The sequence below is a fragment of the Mobula birostris genome, chromosome 32 (assembly GCF_030028105.1).
Source record: "Mobula birostris isolate sMobBir1 chromosome 32, sMobBir1.hap1, whole genome shotgun sequence".
NCBI lineage: Eukaryota > Metazoa > Chordata > Chondrichthyes > Myliobatiformes > Myliobatidae > Mobula > Mobula birostris.
In genome coordinates this window covers 6,777,220-6,797,522 of record NC_092401.1, presented here as the reverse complement: position 1 = coordinate 6,797,522, position 20,303 = coordinate 6,777,220, and the positions used below count along the sequence as shown (strand labels likewise).

Genomic DNA, 20,303 nt, shown 5'->3' with positions numbered 1-20,303 from the left:
TTCTAGTCAGTGGAAAAAAAGCCTGCTTGCATTTACCTTTTCTAAGATACCTCATAGTTTATATACCTCTGTCACATCTCCCTTCATTCTCCTATGCTCTAGGGGGAAAAGTCCGAAACAATTCAAACTTTCCCTGTACTCAAGTTCTGACTAACAATCCTTGTAAATTTTCTCCGTACTCTTTCAATCTTACTGATATTTTTCCTGTAGATAGGTGACCAGAATTACACACAGTACTCCAAATTAGGCCTCACCAATGTCATATACAACTTCAGCATAACATCCCCAACTCCCAATACTTAGTACTCTGATTTAAGAAAGCCAATGTGCCAAAAGCACTCTTTTGGAGAGGAGTGGATGGTGGCCAGGCATCCTCGAAGGAAAGGCAAGTTGTGGCGGTGAAGTGACACTAAGAAACCGCTAATACTGCAATTCAGCTCAGTGCTTAGTTATGTATTAATGGTGTTTTCTGGAATCTTCCACTGTACAAATAGTAGGACAATGTCACTGTGCTGATGGTAGACTCCTATCCCTGTACCTGTTGGGGAACTAAGGGCAGTCCATCAGCAAGTCCTCACTCCGGTGACCACAGTTCACCTGCAAGTCTAGCTTCAGGATCAGTGTACGAACGAAGTGTTTGAAAAGGAAGCAGAACCCTGGTTTTGGAAGGGCAATAATATAAGGCAGTGCTGATAATACTGATCCCAAGAAAACAATTTTCAAAGCCACTGTTTCTCCACGGGGTCTTTAGCTGGCAGTCCTGTAACCGATTTCCCTGAGTTCTGATATTTGCACAGTACTGTCCTGGCCAAGAATAATCTAATGTTGGAGGTTACATAAGTTTTGGCCAACATTCAATCAGTTTGGTTTATTCCACACCTATTTAGCACCTGTAGTGCTGAGGTCAGGAGGTAATAACAAGCAAAATCAAGTGAAAATGAACAGTTTATTGCCTTCTGAAGGAATAATTGCAATGTTGCAACACAATGCAGTTCTCAGAATAAAATAAAAACATTGCATGATATGATATGAATTGGTATATGCACAACTTAAAAATGGAAAAGGAATAATTCCCAGATAATCCAGATATATTCTTAAAGTTTTCTTCATCTTTGTCAAAATAATTTCATCTGCAGCACAGCAAAATAACCCAGCTGTGATATCCAATTTTGACACAGTCACTTGCTCATTGCTTGGCAGGACATGTGCAAACTCCATCTACTCCTACATCTAAGGTTAGTTGTTTTTTTAACCTTTAGGTGAAATTTTTGCTTCCTAAAAGTACAAGGTGGGGTTTAAAGCTCTGAGAGCCAAGAGATTTACATATCAGTAAAAGCTATAACAAGAGCATGGTGGGAGGTGCTCACATCACATTCTTTTCTCATGAAATCACAGTCTGAAGTGAAGCCAACAAAACACCAGCAGGTGCAGAGTAGGAACTTACCTGTCGTGGAACACAGAAAGACAGAGGCAGCAACGTGATGCCACCATTTCCAAGGCACCCACCATTCTGAACTGGCCATACTTTACACACCAATGGGTCAAATTCTTGACTATCCTTCTGTGATAACTGGACTACGTGGATAGAGGGCTGCAAGATGTGGTGAACCACATTGCCATGGACAGTTGGGATAGGCAGGAAATACCAGCCTTGCCAGTCACCACCACAATGATTATAATACACGGCCTCAAAGAAGAGAGAATCTGCAGATGCTGAAAATCCAAGCAACACACACAAAATGCTGGAGAAACTCAGCAGGCCAGGTAGCATCTATGGAAAAGAGTACAGTCGACCTTTCGGGCTAAGTCCTGCTGAAGGGTCTAGGCCTGAAACATGGACTGTACTCATTTACATAGATGCCGCCTGGTGTGCTGAGTTCCTCCAGGATTTGTGCATAATACACAGCCTCCCTTGTTTCACAGAGGGCCAAACATGAAGTTTATCTCCAACCAATACTCATACTCAGAGGTTGGCTATCCAAAATGGTAAAAAAAAAGGGAATATTTCAGCTGCTTTAATGCAATTCATTGAATAAATTTCAATGCAACTTACTTGCGTAACATTCATAAATAAATGGTGTGAGCAAAAATGTAACAAGCTGACAAGAGTGAAGACAATAAAAATGATTAAGTTATTAGATGTCCATTGAAATCACCCAACATGCTAACTGGTATAAACACATGAATAATGATAATATCAAACACATTCCAAGAATCGTAACTACCATTAGAGCCCTTGAGAGAAACAAAGGTAGAACTATTCATTAGCTTCAGTTGTGCCAGGTTCCATTTAAAGCCTGCCACATACCATGTTCTAAATTAGTTTAGGTTGGGCCCAATGTTTACTTAAAAAAAACATTTTTAAACAGTAAATTGACCACATATTCATGTATAGTACGCTATACATTATTCCCATCATTGAAAACCTCCAAATCAAATAGTGCAGACAGTGTTTTAAAAATCCCATAAACTTCATGTTATAACAAGAGTTTTTTTGATTTGCTCTGTGGTGATTTTCAAACCATTTATATTCCTGTTTCTTTTCTAGATCTAATGTTTGAGTCAAGAATCTGTTCAATATTTCAGTAAGTGACTTGCTTTACAGTATGCCCATTAAACACCTTTGCTTACTCTATCATATAGGAGTTGCTATACAAACGCAAGTTATTCTCAAAACATCCTGGTGTGTTTTGCACTACAGGGTTCAGTTCTTTGTCCTTACAAATTAGTCACTGCTGAAAGACCCTGATAATACACAATATGATCAGAAGCTGCACTCCTACCCCATTGTCCATGTTGAAGAGAGACACAAGATATCTGTTCTACAATTCCAGCTTTTTTTTTGAATCCCATTATTGCAGACATGTCATGAACAAGACAAAATTGATTCAGCATGCAGTCTGGGGCTGACTTCTCATGCAAATTGCAGCATGTGTAAACTGATCCTCCGCTGCATTTAGGAGGAGAAGGGCCATGGAAAAAACGATGTCCATCTTACTTCCTTCCCTCACCTGACTTATTGTCAACGTATATTGTCTACCTCCTGGACTCCTGGTCTATGGAAGCTTATAATTCCAACTGGCTCTTAAGGGGCCTGGCGAGCCATTCAGCCTTAATTTAAGAGGCTGTCCAAGAATCACTTTTGCTTAAGCTGCAGTGCAGAGACTGATAAGAAATCACACAGTGGTACAAAAAAATCTCTCGTCTCAGGATTTAAAAAAAACTGGAACTATTAGACAATGTTTGAGGCTCAACGAAGAAACGTCTTTGAAGGAATTACAGTGACAACCCCATTCTTGGCTCCATTCTCCTGAAGATGTTCCTAGCCCTAATGAGATACAGTGCAGAGTATACCCTTCTGGGCCTTTGCCTGGCAACCCCCAACTTAACCCTGACCTAGTCAGACCTAGTCATGAGACAGATTACAATGACCAATTAACCTGATAACTGGTACTTCTTTAGACTGTGGGAGGAAACCCATGCAGTCACAGAGCAGCATGTACAGGCAGCAGCAGGGAATTCAACCCAAGTAGTTGGCACACTGAAGCGTTGTGTTAAACACCACACTACCGTGCTGCTCCAGGTATTGATGTGATCCCCTCAGCTGCAGGCCAACTGTGCAGCACCAGCCACGGGCAACAACTTGACACAGAAGGCAAATCAAACTTGGAAGAATTCCCAAAGGTGAATCAAGCAAAGGCTGTGCTCATTTGGAGGAACTCTCCTCCCACGATCATTTGAAATGTCTTTTAACTCTGCCACAACAAATTTCAGTGGCTTTTGCTGCAAATATCACTAATGAGTGGGTACTCTCAAACATCGGTAGGTATCACGCCAACTACACAATTGAGCAAGTGTAACTACCAGTTCGATATTAACATGACTTGTGAAGTATCTTTCCATCATTTTGTTGCACTGCGAGATAAAAAGTCCTCAATACCAAGAGAACAGTAGTTGTGGAACAGTTGTATATTCTGTAAAAACTGCAATACTAGAAACCTGGAGGTGGTGCTGGTCGTACTGCCTACTCATTCCTCCCGAGGTTACAGGGACACCTGAGTCATTGTTTCTATTCACAGGACTCGCATGTTTCCAGTTAAGAGAGATCACGGTCCACCTACCTGCCTGGTTTCTGTACGCTTGAAGTTCAGTCTACTCTACTCATGAAAATCTGGCTGAATGGTGCCGTAACAACAACCTCTCACTCACCGCCAGCAAGACAAAGGAACTGATGATGGATTTCTGGCAGAGGAAACTGGAGGTCCATAAACCAGTCCTCATCAGGGGATCAGGGGTGGAGAGGGCCAGCAATTTTAAGTTCTTTGGTGTTCTCATTTCAGAGGACCTGTCCCGAGCCCAGCACACGAGTACAATTATGAACAAGGCATGGCAGCACCTCCACTTCCTTAGAAGTTTGCAGCGATTCAGCATATTTAAAACCTTGCAGACTTCTGGAGATGTGCGGTGGGGAGTACATTGCTTGGCTACATCACAGTCTGGTATGGAAACACCAAAGCCCTTGAATGGAAACTCCTACAAAAAGTAGTTGATATGGCCCAGTCCATCTCGGGTAAAGCCCTCCCCACTACTGAGCGCGTCTACATGGAGCACTGTCACAGGAAAGCAGCACCCACCATAAGGGACCCCCACCACCCAGGTCATGCTCTCTTCTCACTGCTGCCATCAAGAAGGCGGCACAGGAGCCTCAGCACTCCCACCATCAGTTCAGGAACAGTTACTATTCCTCAACCATCAACCTCTGGAACCACTGACCCCATCACTGACCCGTTCCCACAACCTATGGACTCACTTTCAGTGACACTTCATCCCACATTCTCGATACTTATTGCTTATGTTATTTCTTTCTTCTTGTATTTGCACAGTTTGTTGTCTTTTGCACACTAGTTGTCTGCACTTTTGATGTGGTCTTTCACTGACTATAATGTTTATTTTACTTATTGAGTATGCCCACAAGAAAATGAATCTTAGGGTTGTGTATGGTGACATATATGTACTTTGATAATAAATTTACTTTAAATTTTGATATTCAGCATTCAATAATGTCAGCTATATCACAATGATGGCGGGGAACAAGTGAGGTATACCCTCCTTTAACATGATGCTAGGTAACATTATTTGGCAGGAATAATGCAGAGGCATGCAACACTGCTAGGTGAGAGCCACATTCGAGAAGGTGGCAGACATTATTCTTTCTCAACATGATAAACTTTGACAGTATATCCCAAAAGTTAATTTGTTTCCATTATATTTCATAACAAAAAAAAACAAAGTACACAGAACACAAATATTGACAGTATTAAAAAGTAACAGGGTCAGATGCATCAGTGAACTCTTATCACAGTTCAGAAATAAACAATGCTATATCAGTTTTGCAGTGTGACACAGCAGACACTAAACTGCATCTTTTAAGCTTTATAAAGATTCTCACAGACATTATTCATGGGAAAAATCAAATTGCATTTCCCAATGCTCGATTATCCTCGACAGTTGAACTTCGCAAAAGTTAACAAAGTGTAGTATATGTGCAGTTGCACACTTGATTATCATGATATCACGTCAAGTTCAAACTCCCTTTCCGAATTTTTGAAGGAGTTAAAACAAAACTTTGAAGTTCAGCAGAAGTCTTTTCTTCAAATGGCATTTCTTGGCTACAATTCTCCAAAATCTTCACTGAATAGCAATGATGTACAGTTAAAGAAGTGACCAGTGCTATTCATACCTTCCGACTGAGACACAATGCAAAGGCCTTGCCTCCCTGTTTTGGCATTGTTTGAAGAGTTCCAGCATACTCTGTGAAATACAGGCCAACGTGTAGCCAGGACCAAACACCAAAAACAATTACAATGCTACCTTTGGGAGCTTGCTGTTCACAAAATGGCTACTGCTTTTGGCGCTGATGCAATGATTGATGACTCTGTTCGGCAGAGATGGGGAGGAAATTGGGAGGGTGGCAGAGTGTGTAATAAAGGAAGATGATGTTTGGTTGGAAGCTTCTGGTGTTTATCACTTCTGGAGAATGCTTGAACTTTCGATCTTCTTGTATCGTTCGTACAGCTTCTGAAATATTGGGAACAACTCTTGAAACTTGGGTCGCTGAGCTGGGTCAGAATCCCAACACTTGTTCATCAGCTGATAGACCTGGAGGGGGGAGAAAAAGAAAACTTGGTTCACTTTGGAACTGTCAAAATGAGAAAATGGCAGGCTCAGAGAAGACGAAATGAGGAACAAGCCAGACATGCAAGAAAATGAAGCAAAATAATAAAGAGAATAATGTCCAAATAGAAACCAAAGTCTCAAACAATCCTCCATTCTACTGTTCTGAAGGAAGTAGGTATGCTCTCCAGATTCAGGAGCAGCTTCTTAAAATTGAAAAATTGTACAAGTCACACTGCTCTTTTAGAAAGGTGAAGGAGGGGTGGGGAAAAACAAGGAAATGACACATCAGTCAATCCAACATCTTTTGTTTGGAAATTATCAAAACCAAATGATAAAACCAGCCGACCATTTTGATTAGAGATAGCTAGAATGGATTTATAAAGTGCAAGTTTTGTCAGACGAGTGTGATAAAAAGAAGGTAACATTATAGATGTATATGCTCTTCCAGAAGGCATTGATAAATATTGCTCATAAATTTGATGAACAGGTTCAGGAACAGCTATTACCCCTCAACCGTCAGGCCTCACTAACCTCAAGGACTCTACAACTCATGTTTTCAATATTATTTCCTCCATTTATTTATTTGTTTATTTATATATTTATTGCAGAGTTTGTCTTCTTCTGCACTTCGGTTACCAGTCTTTGTGTGTAGCTTTTCATTGATTCTATTGTATTTCTTTGATCTTCTGGGAACACCCAAAAGAAAATGAATCAGGGTAGTATATGGTAATATATACGTACTTCAATAATAAATTTACATTAATCTTTGAACTTATGAAGTCAGTCACTGAAGTGAATTTATTAGCATGACTGGGAAAATGGCTTAACAGAGGAGTAGGGATACAGGATAATTTTGTCAGGATATGACAGTAGTATCTCACAAGAATCTATACTTCAGACCACAAGCATTCACCATGTTTATAAATGGCTTAGGTGATGGGCCAGGAAATCTTGCATGCAAATTTGTTCATGACGCACAGAAGTGCCCTCATGCTCATAGCCTTTCTAACCATGTAGCTGGAATTGGGCACAGCTAGAAAAAGTTTACAGAACACGAAAGATTTTCTGTGTTGTACTGTATTCCATTACGCCCCTCCATTAACCAATGAAATCAAAATATCTGATTTTACAGTTTTCATTCAAAATATTCATAGTAGGCACATTACAAAACATTTAAAGTGCTGCGCAGTTTTCAAGCTACGTAAAAACCTCCTGCTCAGTGCAATAGTTGTTCTGCACAGCTGTAAGAAAAGTTAGAGGGAAGATTACAAGCAATGTAGATAGAAACATCTCAGTGATGAAATGAAAGGGCAAATCAGCAGCAAGTAGATTTCAATGCAGGAAAATGTGAGGTCATATACTTTGGCCTAAAAAAGAATATTTTGTAAAGTGGGGGAAAATCTGGCAGTAGTGAAAAAAAGTTTAATTTGATGTATAAATATTAAAACATCATGGAAAACAAAGAAAATATCTAATTGAATGTTGGTACTGGAGAATAGGGATAAGTACTGGAATCAAAGTATCCAAAGCCCTGGTCAATCTAAACCTAAGATAATGAAACCAGTTCAGGGTATCATAAGCAACACATATAAAAGTTGCTGGTGAACGCAGCAGGCCAGGCAGCATCTCTAGGAAGAGGTACAGTCGACGCTTTGGGCCGAGACCCTTCGTCAGGACTAACTGAAAGAACTTCCTGACGAAGGGTCTCGGCCTGAAACGTCAACTCTACCTCTTCCTAGAGATGCTGCCTGGCCTGCTGCGTTCACCAACAACTTTTATGTGTGTTGCTTGAAATTCCAGCATCTGCAGATTTCCTCGTGTTTGCAGGGTATCACAACGTGGGAAAGATACTGGCTGTGAATATTTACTAAAATGAGAGCTGGACTCAGGATTAAACAGGAAAAACACAGATGCTCACATCAGTCTCCCATAAATGCTTGCAATCATAATTTTAAGTAATTAAATTCAGAAGAGATTGTCCCACAGGAGAGGCTGTGTGTCTGAAATGAAAACATTCAGCTTGAAGTCAAAGATTTATGCTCTTACCTCCCATGGACAGGACTTTGGACAAGGCAAGCGTCTGCCCCTTTCCAGCAATTCAATTAGTCGGACCACTGTCATCTGTCCATGCGTCACTCCAATCATCTCAATAAATTTCTGTAAAAATGTTGAAAATAACTTAAGTTTTCACACTTTAATGCCATGTTTAAACTATGGATTCAATTATCAATGACTCCCCCAATTCCAACATTATTGGTATTTGATGGGGAAAAGATGAACTTGTACCAGAACTTCCACACACTTATACCAGAATGCCACCTTGATAAAGGAGTTGAAAGCAACCTCAGGAACAGCTACCTGAAAGGGCAAAAAATACCTGATTTCCATTGAAGTTCTCTGCTGCACTCACTAAGAATGGAGTGGCTCAACTAATGCTTTCTGCTATCAGCAACCAACTGACTTGTAATAAAGAGGCACCGGGCGTCTCAGATATTACTTAACAATGTATCACATACACCTGAATATTTGAAGAATACATTTGAAACACTGTCAAATCTTTTACTAAAATTTTCAACAACCACTTGAATAACCCACTGAGGGAAAAGTGGAATATGTGATGCTGTATAGTATTGGCTGAAGAATTCTAATTTATGGAGAACTTACTCAGTGCCCCAGGTGGAAAGTTAGAGACCAGGCAGGACTGCTGCAGGACTGTGGCAGAAGGGAGCACAATCACCCTTTCACCCTTCCAGACATTAATCCTCCTCTATACCAACATCCAGTGACCTATATTACTTCTCACTCAGTTCCCTAGTCACTCAAAACCTACAATATCACTCCACATCCACATCAGGCATGGGAGCAAGGAGCCCCTAGCTACCACTCCACCAATATTGAGTACAGTGAGCATTTGTGGGTTAAACTTACAAATCATGAGGAGTTTGCCTGTATTTCATTAGGAGCTTGAGGAGATTTGGTACGTCACCCTAAACATTCACAAATATCTACAGGTGTACCGTTTTGACTGGCTGCATCACTATCTGGTATGCTGGGGGGGGGGCAGTAAGTGGCAGAGAGTTGTAAACTTAGTCAGCTCCATCGTGGGCACCAGCCTCGGTGGTATCCAGGACATCTTGAAGGAATGATGCCTCAACAAGGCAGTATCCATCACCCGGGACATGCCCTCTTCTCATTGCTGCCATCAGGATGGAGGTACAAAGACTGTAGGTGCACCGTCAATGATTCAGGAGCCGCTTCTTCCCCTTTGTATTTGGTAGTTATATTAAATAGGTAGTGAAAAAATAGAAATGTAAACTCAGTTTTTTCCCTCTATTGTCACGTACTGCTGCTGCAAAGTTAACAATTTTCACGACATATGCCAGTGATATTAAACCTAATTCTGAAGGAAATTCAAATTCTATTGATAAGCAATGAGGGCAAAAATCATGCAAAATCAAGACTTGCAAACAGGTATGTCTTTGCAGCATTTTCATTTACCAGGTATTTTCATTCTTTCCCAAGAACAGCACCTTGTGAAGGCTAAAGAATAACCAGCCGCAAATAGTATATCAAACAAGCTCACAGCCCATTCTAACTAGTGATGGATTGGCCAAGTACCTGGTTCCAGGAGGTATGGACAGGCTGTGGAGGATTAACATTAGAACCTGAAGAACGGCCTCAAAGCTAGTCTCTATCAGAGTCACCCGGTGGATAGGTTGACCAGGACCACAGACATATTTCTGCAGACTGGCTTCACTTAACCTTCAATTAGCAAGAACAGAACAGAAAATGGATCCAACTATCAGTGGCTCCAAAGGCATTGAATCCAATTCACACACAGGTTGATAGAATTTGTCCCATATTTAGTTCATTCCATCACAAAATACTGATAATCAAGTTTGTGTGTAGGACAGAAGCAAAGGTGACACAGAAAATGTAAAGCTCAGAGTTGTCTTTACAAAGACGTGCAGGAAATTGAGTTTGAAGTTTTGTAGGAGACCTACCGCAGGCGGGCTCAGTCGAGCCTCACAGTACGTCAGCAGCTCGTACAATGTGACTCCAAATGACCAAACATCGGAGGCAAAATTGAATTTTCCTTCTTTCAGACAATCAACGGCATACCTAGGACGAAACAGAAGAATGCAAGTAAGGCCCAACTCCAGTACTCTGTCATGAAGATAGTCCATTTCATAGAGGTAGCCAGAAGACCAAAATAAACATACCTCCATCACAAAGCACTTGACGGGTATTCAGATTCAGTACATTCTAGACTTTAAGATTAAGATTTAATATTAGCTGACCATTAGGGCAGCCTGCAAGTGTTGCATCAATTCCAATGTCAACATAGCATGTCTACAACCTGCTAACACTAACCTGTACGGCTTTGGAATGTGGAAGGGAACCAGGGCACCCGGAGGAAACCCACATGGTCAGAGGAAGAACGTACCAACTCCTCGCAGGCAGTGGCGGAATTGAACCCGGGTCGCTGGCATTACACTAACTACCAGGCTACTGGGCCAGATTGAAAAGGTCAGTTTGGGGGGCCCGAGGCAAGAGACGGGCTGGTTGAGCTCGCTGCTCCACTCTGTGCTGATCTTAGGGTCTGTGGACAGACTTTCTTTGTGGACTTCAACTCAGAACGCCATTTGCTTGTGTTTATTTGGTTTTTTTTCTCTGCACATTTATGGGTTTGATGGCCTTCTTTTAAATGAGTTCTTTTGGGTTTCTTTGTTTTATGGCTGCCTGTTTGGAGACGAATCTCAAGTTTGTATTGAAGTGTACATACTTTGGTAATATATGTACCTTGAACAATTGCCCTCAGCTCAGGAGCTGATTTACTTGACTAGTTCCAATTGTGGACAAATTGCTGCACCATCAAAGATCAAGTAGACCTCCCCAGGGTTCTCTAGAATTCAGGAGATTTCAGCAAGATATACAAAATCAATTTGGAACAGATGAAGGGAAGATGTTTTCCTTGGCCTAGGAGCCTGGGATATGGGACACAGTGGATGAATAAGTGATACACTGCCTAGGACTTAAGTAAGGAATTTCTTAAGGACATCGGGGACTGCTATGTACTTTCCCTCACAGAAACATGGCTGTCCGTCATCATTTCGGATGCAGCCGTACAGCTCGATGGCTTTACCACTCTCTGCAAATTCAGGACAACTCAGTCCTTTAAAAGAAGAAGAGGTGGCGTATACTTTATGGTTATCTCATCGTGGTGCACAGATGTGGCAGCTTTGTCTCAGTTCTATTCACCCGACCTGCAACATCCAGCGGTCAAATGTCGTTCTGCCTGTCTGCCGAGGGAGTTTTCTGCCATCATCCTGATAGTGGTGTACATTTCACCTCAGTCTAATGTCATGCAGGCACTTGAGGAGATTAGCACTGTAATTAGCAGACATGAAAGAGTGTACCCTGATACCTTTCCTATCATTGTGGGTGATTTCAACCAGGCCAGCTTAAAGAGGTCTCTGAGCAACTACCACCAACATATCACCTGTGGAAGCAGAGGAGTCAACACATTTCAGCACTGTAATACCACCATCAAGAACACCTACCATGCCATCCTATGCCCACACTTTGGAAAGTCCAATCACCTAGCTGTACTTCTACTCCCAGCGTATAGGCAGAAACGGAAGACTACAGCACCAGTGGTGAGGACGAAGAAGGTATGGTCAAGGGAGGCAAAGGAACACTTACAGGACTTCTGAGTCAACAGACTGGACAATATTCAGGGATTCATCTTCAAACCTGACTGGATATGTCACAGTTGTCACAGATTTCATTAACACCTGTGTGGATGAGTGTGTGCCTGCGTGAACATATCAGATATACCCAAATCAAAAGCCATGGAGATACGTAGTCTGCTGAGGGCTAGATCTATGGCATTCAAGACCAGTGATCCACAACTACACAAGTCGTCCAGGTACAGCCTATGGAAGGTTATTTTAAGAGTGAAAAAACAATTCTGATTGAAGTTAGAGGCTGAATTGGATGCCAGTCAGCTCTGGCTGGGTTTGCAGGCCATTACCTCCTACAAAGTGAAACTTAACAAAGCTTCACTCCCAGATGAGCTCAATACCTTTTATGCATGCTTTGAAGGGAAGAATAAAACTTCCATGCGGCATCTGATGACTCTAATCTGTCTCAAAGGCTGACATTAGAACATCTTCCAAAATGTCGCAAGACGTCAGGCCCTGATGATATACCAGGTAGGGCTCTCAAAACTTGAGCCAACCAACTGGTGGGAGCGTTCAATTTCTTACTGCTGCAGTCGAAGGTTCCTACCTGCTTCAAGAGGGCATCAATCATACCAGTGCCCAAGAAGAGCGGGGTGAACTGCCTCAATGACCTTCACCCAGTGACACTCATACTGACTGTCATGAAATGCTTTGAGAGGTTGGTCATGGCTAGAATCAACTCCTGCCTAAACGAGGACCTGAACCCACTTCAATTTGCCTATCACCACAATAACTCCACAGTGAATGTAATCTCACTGGCTCATGGACTTGGATCACATGGACAAAAGTAACACCTACTTTTACCAGGCTGCTGTTTATTGATTGCAACTCAGTATTCAACACAATCATACCCCCATTTCTAATTAACAAGCTCCAAAACCTTGGACCCTGTACCTCCTTCTACAACTGGATCCTTGACTTCCTCAGCAGGTGACCACGTTCTGTGTGGACTGGAAATAACATCTCCTCCCACTGACAGTCAACACGAGCGCAAATCAAGGATGCATACTTAACTCACTGCTCTACTCTCTACACCCACGAATTTGTGGCTAGTCACAGCTCAAATGCCATGTATAAATATACTGACGACACAACTGCTGTTGGCAGAGTTTCAGATGGTGATGAAGAGGCAGACAGGAATGAGATAAATCAGGTGGTTGAGTGGGGTCACAACAACCACCTTGCACTCAACTTCAGTAAGAATTGGTAGTGGACCAGGGAGGGGAAGTCGAGGGAACACACACCAATCCTCATTGAGGGATCAGAAGTGGGAAGGGTGAGCAGTTTCAAGTTCCTGGGTAGCAACATCTCTGAAGATATTATCATGGGGCCAACATATAGACGCAATTACAAAGAAGGCATGATAGTGGCTATATTTCATTAGCAGTTTGAGAAGACTTCGTATGTCACTCATAAATTTCTACAGATGTACAATAGAAAGCATTCTAACTTGTTGCATTGCCATCTGGTATGGAGGGGACACTGCGCAGGATCGGAAAATGCTGCAGGAAGTTGTAATCTCAGCCAGCTCTCTCATGGGCACTACCTCCCTAGCATCAAGGACACTGTAAAAAGGTGGTGCCTCAAAACGGCGGCCTCCATCATTAAGGACCCGCATCACCCAAGATATGCCCTTTTATCATTAATACCATCAAGGAGGCGCAGGAGCCTAAAGACACACACACACAATGTTTCAGGAACAGCTTCTTCCCCTCTGCCATAACATTTCTGAATGGACAATGAGTCCATGAACATGACCTCATTATTTTTCCCTCTCTTTTTGCACTAATTTAATTTTTAATATATACTGCTTATTGTAATTTATAGTTTTATTAAGTATTGCAACATACTGACGCTGCAAAACAACAAATTTCACAACATATGCCAGTAATATTAAAGCCAGTTCTGATTCTGAAAGGTGAGAAGTTTAAGGGAAACTCCGTCACTCAGAGGGGTGTGAGAGTGTGCCAGCACAAGTGGTGCATGCGAGCTCGAGTTCAATGTTTAAGAGAAGTTTGGATAGGCACATGGATGGTAGGGATATGGAGGGCCATGGTCCAGGTGCAGGTTGATGGAAGTAGGCAGTTGAAATGGTTCGGTCTGGACTAGACAGGCCAAAGGGCCTGTTGGCCTGTTTCTATGCTGTACTTTCCTATGACGATGACTCAGAGGGTAACGAACCTTTGGAATTTTTTTTTACTTTTGTGGGTTTAAGAGACTCAGTCATAATATTCATTCAAAACACAAATCTGGACATTAAGGAAGTCGACAGCTGAGGAATTGTGCTGGAAAATGTCTGAGGCAGAAAAACAGTCACGTTCTTGACAAATGGTGGAGCAGGCAGCATGGGCTGGATGGCCAACTCCTGCACCTATTTCATGCTTATGATCCCATTGAATGGGAGAGAGAATTACCATGATAAACAGTAACTGAAAGCCAGCAGCAGAATTATGAAGGAATAGATCAGGCTGCCTGTGATGCTTTTTCCAATCTCATAGCTGCCAACAACAGTCTCAAGTATTGAATAGCCCCTCGCTCCACAGTGCAGCTATTGTATAGTAATGACCCCTGCACAATAACTGTTACAGCATAGACACACTCCTCCATGCTGACCAAGTTACCTACCTGAACTGGTCCCATTTACCTGTGTTTGACCCCAAACCCTTTCTATCCATGCTCCTGTTTAAGTGTCTTCTAGATGTTGTAATTGTACCTGCCTCTACAGATTCCTCTGGCAGATCAAGCTCGGTGTGGAAATGTTACCCTGTTAAATCTCTCCCCTCTCACCTTAAACCTATGGCCTCTAGTTTTAGACTCCCTGAATCTGGAAAAAAGACTGAGCAGTCACCTTACATAAGCCCCTCATGATTTTAGAATCTTTCGTAGGTTATGCCCCAGCCTCTTGAGTCTTGGGCAGAAAGTCTAGCCTGTTCAGCCAATGCTAATGGTTGATGAGAACCTGTTGTAGAGACCACGCTTCTTTGAGCATCAGCACTCAGTGCCCCCTTTGCGGTGAGCTCCCGACCTCAGCTGTCTTTAAATACGGATCGGCTGATTGAGCCTCGAAGAGACAGAAGAACATATCTCCAGCCACATCATCACACTTACAGATAAAGCTGAACCAAAACAATCTCATTGCTGGGGATCAAATATAAAGACAAAATTCAGAAGATCAAGAGGGGGAAATAGAGTTACTACTCCAGATTGATGAATAAATAGATTAACAGTGTTTGAGACAATTCATAGACTAACCGCAGAGAAGAAGAACGAACAGGTAACAGTGAGGGGGAAGAGCTGGAGAGTTAAATAACTGAATGGTAATGCAGGATGAAGGGGAATGGCACGGCTGGAAATGAATTTGAAGAATTTCAGAAAGGAACGTTTGGATATTTGGCAAATTGGAAGGCTTGCTGCAACCCCGTCATGCGGTACCCCCGAGGGATCCAGGTCACCTGTCGGAGGATTTCCCACCACATCAGTCCTTACTCCCCGACACCCCTCCACAGTTCCAGTGCAAGGGTATCGCACTCTCCAAGAGCCAGCAGCTGAAGATCTAACAGCATGACTGGAAACCAGAGAAAGCCACTCTCCAACTCTCACTCAACCCAATTTAGAACAAACATGGTTCAAAACTTAACATTAAAGCACACCAATCTTGCTGCAATGGCTTTGAGTGTTCAGTTCTACTGTATAAAGCCACAGTGCGTGAATAGCTCACTGTAGGTGACCTCAATGGCAGAGAGAAATGAAAGAAGGTCCATTGATTACCTGCTCCATGTGGCCATCCGATGTCTTAGGCTGGTCAGTGAACGATTGACAATTATGGAAACTTACACCAGAAACATGCCTACATATGCTTACAAGCCTCCTTGGCTCACTAGCATTCTTTTCTTCCCTTCTCACTCGTGTCTTTAACTTTTTCTTAAAACCTTGACAGTTATTTGAACATTCCTTGGTAATATATTCTACATGCTTTGTAGAAACAACCAGACCTTTCCAAAGTACCCTTGTTGCTGTGCAAGAGCTTACCAAAACACAGGGCTGTCTCCATCATCCTTGACTCGGTAGTAGTCCTGGTGCTCAGGGATTGCTTTTGCCAGCCCAAAGTCCCCAATCTTTACCACGTTCTCGTTTTCCACCAGTACGTTTCTTGCAGCCAGGTCACGGTGCACATAACGCTGGGACTGTAGGTAGGACATGCCCTGAATGGTAGCACAAAGAGCAGGAGTCATGGGTCAACCTATAAAAAACACTCTGCTTCATGAAGCAATCTCTCTTCAAGTACCTACTGTCCTTACACTTTTGGTATCACAATATGCTTATGGCTGCTGCTGGCTGGAAGCACAGAAAAGCTTACCACAAAAGACTTCAGATTATACCGACGTTCCTTCATCGTCAACCCAACTGCACTGCAGAAACACCTTCACCATGAGCTGTAGCTCATCCCTGACCTAACGGCACTTGTCGATTGGCAAGAAATGCTGGCTTTACCAAAATCAGCCACTGTCCAAGAATGATTCAGAAAATATATCAGCTGGGGTTACCCACCAAAAGTTCTGTGGAATTATTTGCCAAAACTACGAAAATGAAGACCAAGCTTCAGCTTATTGTTCTAGGCATACATACTCAGGACTCAAATGCCATGAAAGTTACCTTCCTCAGCAGCAGCACAGTACAAGCGCAACTTAATATAGTAATACACACAAAATGCTGGAGGAACTCAGCAGATCAGGCAGCATCTATGAAAAAGAGTAAACAGTCGGCATTTCAGGCTGAGAAGGGTCCAGCACTTTGTGTGTATTACTTTGATTTCCAGCATCTGCAGATCTTCTCTTGTTTGTGATAACTTAATATAGACTTAACATAAGCTAATGCAAGAAAATAAACACAAATAAATATAACAACATTAGTGCAAGTTGAGAGAAAAAGAAATATACTTTGAGATAGTGTTCGTGTTTTTCAGGTCGTTTCAAGAACCTGATTGTAGTGAGAAGAAATTTATTAAAGATGCTTGTTAACTTGATTGCCATCTATGGTCTGGACAGATTTGTAACAGTGCAAAGAAAACACACAAATAAGTATTGTTTTACCTGACAAATCTGCTGTGCAAACAATAGGAGCTGCCCAAGTCCCACGCTGTGCTTCGGGAGGTAGTCCCGCAGACTGCCCAGTGGCAGGTATTCCATGATCAACTGTACAATCTGCCCTCCTAAGAAAATAAGCAGGCCAGATATCTGTTAAAGGCTGACAGTTGTGCACTCACTCTTGCTGAGATTCTGACAACAGTACAAATACCTTGACTGTAAGAATGCATTGTTACAGGTAAGTGGAGAACAAGATCATCTCCAATAATTAATTCTTTGGCTGTGATGAAAGCAGCGGTTTCCCAGGGCTAATTGATTTTCTTATGGAATAGTGACAGCAAACACAAATATCATGAACCACTGCACACTGCTCAGAAAGGCTTGAGCTGTCACCTGTCAATACATGGAGAAGGAACTCATTCAATATCGATTACTGTTCTGGGACCACGTGAAGACACTTTTATCCTCACAAACTCTAACCATCTCCTGTTGAGTTCCATTTTGTCTGAGATCACCAGCTGCATTTCAGCTTGTGTCAAGAAATATCAGGTCTCATCCCAGTGGTTAGTAAGTGCTTATAGTACTGTGCAAAAGTCTTAAGTATGTGTGTGTAAAATAAATATGTACACACACACACACACACATACATCAGGGTTGGGTGTGTCTGCACCCATGCAACTCCCTACCCCGGTACTCCTCTGCCACCTGTCCCTCATCATTCCTGACATCCTTTGCTCCTGCCAGATTTATGAACTTGCTCTCTGCACTACATTCACAAATACAGTATTGTTCAAAAGTCTTAGGCACCCTAGGTAGATGTTTATATGTACCTAAGACTTTTGCATAGTACTGTACATCAGAGAAACTAGGGGAGGCAGATGCACTTCTTTCTCAGCTGCCTTTTTGTGGATCTTGAAATTTCTTTCTGAAGTGTGGTTAGTAGCTTTTTCAACAACCTTAAGAAAAATCTGTCATGGCAGAGACTGTCAAGACAATTTTGTTGAAATTTCCAGCAGCTGTAGCTTTAAAAAAATCACTTCTAATTTTGCCCCATCTTCTTGCAGTGATTTGTTCTCCAGTCTGTACATATCCCATAGCCAAGGTCCTTCACCCTGTTCACAGTAACTGCCTTCCTCTGGAAATTCACTTCTTATTAATGTCTGTTTCTAACTTTTATAGACTTGTAAATAAGCAGAAAGAAGCCACTCAAACTGTTTTATAAGCTCATCCAACTGCAAGCTCCTCTCTGTACCCAAAACTACTTTTCAACACCTTATCAAAGAATGATCTATCTCTGCCCTCAAAAACTCAAATTCTGCTTGCACCACCTCTTCAGGAAAACCACAAAGATTCATAACTCTTGGTGAAAAATTAACATCTCTGCCCTTTTTGCTTCAGGTCCTCCTTAGAAGAGGCAAAAATCTCTCCAAATCCACCATGTCAAGACCCGTAAGGACATTGCCCAATCAAATTCCCTCCCATTTTTCTAAGCACCAGGAAATAACAGCCCAGCCTGTTCAATTTTTCTTCAGAGAACAACCCACCCATTGCAGGAACCTGCCCATGCAGAACCGTTTCCAATGAATTAACCTCCCTCTTTAAACAGTACTCCAGAAGTGGTTTCACTAATGCCACATATAACTGAAGCATAACCTCTTCACTTTTGGATTCAATTCCCTAACAGAACACAATATCATTATTTTCCCAATTGCTGTACCAACGCACTACATTTTTGTGAGACATGAATTAGAGCACCTAAATTTCTCTGTATTGCAGAGCTCAGCACCATTTAAATAATACTGCTTCTTCTTTATTTTTCTTGACAAATTGTCATATCTTTGCACTCATTGAGTATATTCATATCCCTTTATCATCTCCGCACATCGTCTTCAATACTTTGCTTTAGAAACCCTTAGTGAGATTGCTTCTGGAGCATGCACGCTTCAAAGAGGGATGTTAACACGCATAATGCAGTTTAATAGTATCATAGAAAGGACAAGTTTGAAGAAAAATTGGACCTTATTAACTATAAAATGCTGTGAATCCAGCTTCTGTGATGCATTACTCATGACATCATGCCAACCAGGAAAAGACTCTTTTCTAACCACGGTAATTTGTCAAGCTTGTTTTATTTTCAATTACTCTTCTACATCTTTATTTAAGGTCACCTCTGCCTCACCTTCTGACTTAGTTATTCCTCTCCTTCTCATAAGAAGATCAGAAAGTAGAAGCAGGAATGGACCACCCAGCCCTCAAGTACGCTCCCCCAATATGATCACATCCGATCCATCCCAGGCTTCATCATTTGTATTCCAGTTCCCCACAGCCCCCAACCTCCTCTTTAAATATCTCCAATGGCCTAGCCTCCATAACCCTTTGGGTTAGAGAATTCCAGAGATTCGCCATCCTCTATGGAATCAGCTGCCACAGGAAGTGGTTGAGATACATACATAACTACATTTAAAAGACACATGAGCAGGAAAGGGATATTCACCAAATACGACTAGCTTAGATGAGCATCTTGGACGAGTTGGGCCAAAGAACCTGTTTCCATGCTGTCCTACTTGATGAGTCTCCAAGCCTGCCCCTCAATGAGCCGTAGAACATCCTTGTTAAATGCTCATTATCACCCAAAGCAAAAAGAGCCAGTCACTTCATTCGCCAAGATGAGACCAGTCTCAGGAGCAACACCTTACATTCTGTCTGGGGACCCCCTAGCCTGATGGAATGAATATCAATTTCTCCTTCCAATGAACAAAATTTCCCTCCCCCACCTCCTTCCTCTATTCCCCATTCTGACCTTTTACCTCTTCTCACCTGCCTATCATTTTCCCTGGGTCCCCTCCTCCTTCCCTTTCTCCTATTGTCAACTCTCTTCTATCAGTTTCTTTCTTCTCCAGCCCTTGACCGTTCCCACCCACCCGACTTCACCAATCACCTTCCAGCTAACATCTTTCCCTTCCCCCCCACTTCTTTTATTCTTGCATCTCCCCCGTTCCCTCTCAGACCTGAAGAAGGCTGTCGGCCTGGAACATTAATTTTTCCATAGATGCTGCCTTTTTGTGTGTGCTGCAATCATTTCATTTGTTGCACAGGGGATCCTACTGAGGGCTGTTTAGCTGTACCATCTATTCCTGACCATCTATATATCTTATTTCACTGTCAGACACTGTGGGACTTAATAGGCAATGGCAGGTACTGCACAAATTCCCTCCACTTTTACCTGGCTCCCAGAGGAACTACAAGAGTCCTTACTCATGCCATAGCACAGCACAGTTATTTCTTAACCTAAATG

The 20,303-nt window shown here is 42.2% G+C and overlaps 1 protein-coding gene across 2 annotated transcripts in view; it reads right to left on the bottom strand.

Moving 5' to 3' along the window:
• Positions 1-927: 927 nt before the first annotated feature.
• tyk2 (tyrosine kinase 2) overlaps positions 928-20,303 on the bottom strand; it is a 144,899-nt gene continuing 125,523 nt past the window's right edge. For both annotated transcript variants that reach the window (XM_072248369.1, XM_072248368.1), the window contains 5 exons: positions 17,015-17,133; positions 15,954-16,126; positions 10,182-10,299; positions 8,224-8,334; positions 928-6,159 (listed from right to left, as the gene is read on the bottom strand). In XM_072248369.1, the coding sequence (XP_072104470.1) occupies positions 6,025-6,159; positions 8,224-8,334; positions 10,182-10,299; positions 15,954-16,126; positions 17,015-17,133 (656 nt within the window). In that variant the 3' untranslated portion in view covers positions 928-6,024. The remainder of the gene's footprint in view (positions 6,160-8,223; positions 8,335-10,181; positions 10,300-15,953; positions 16,127-17,014; positions 17,134-20,303) is intronic.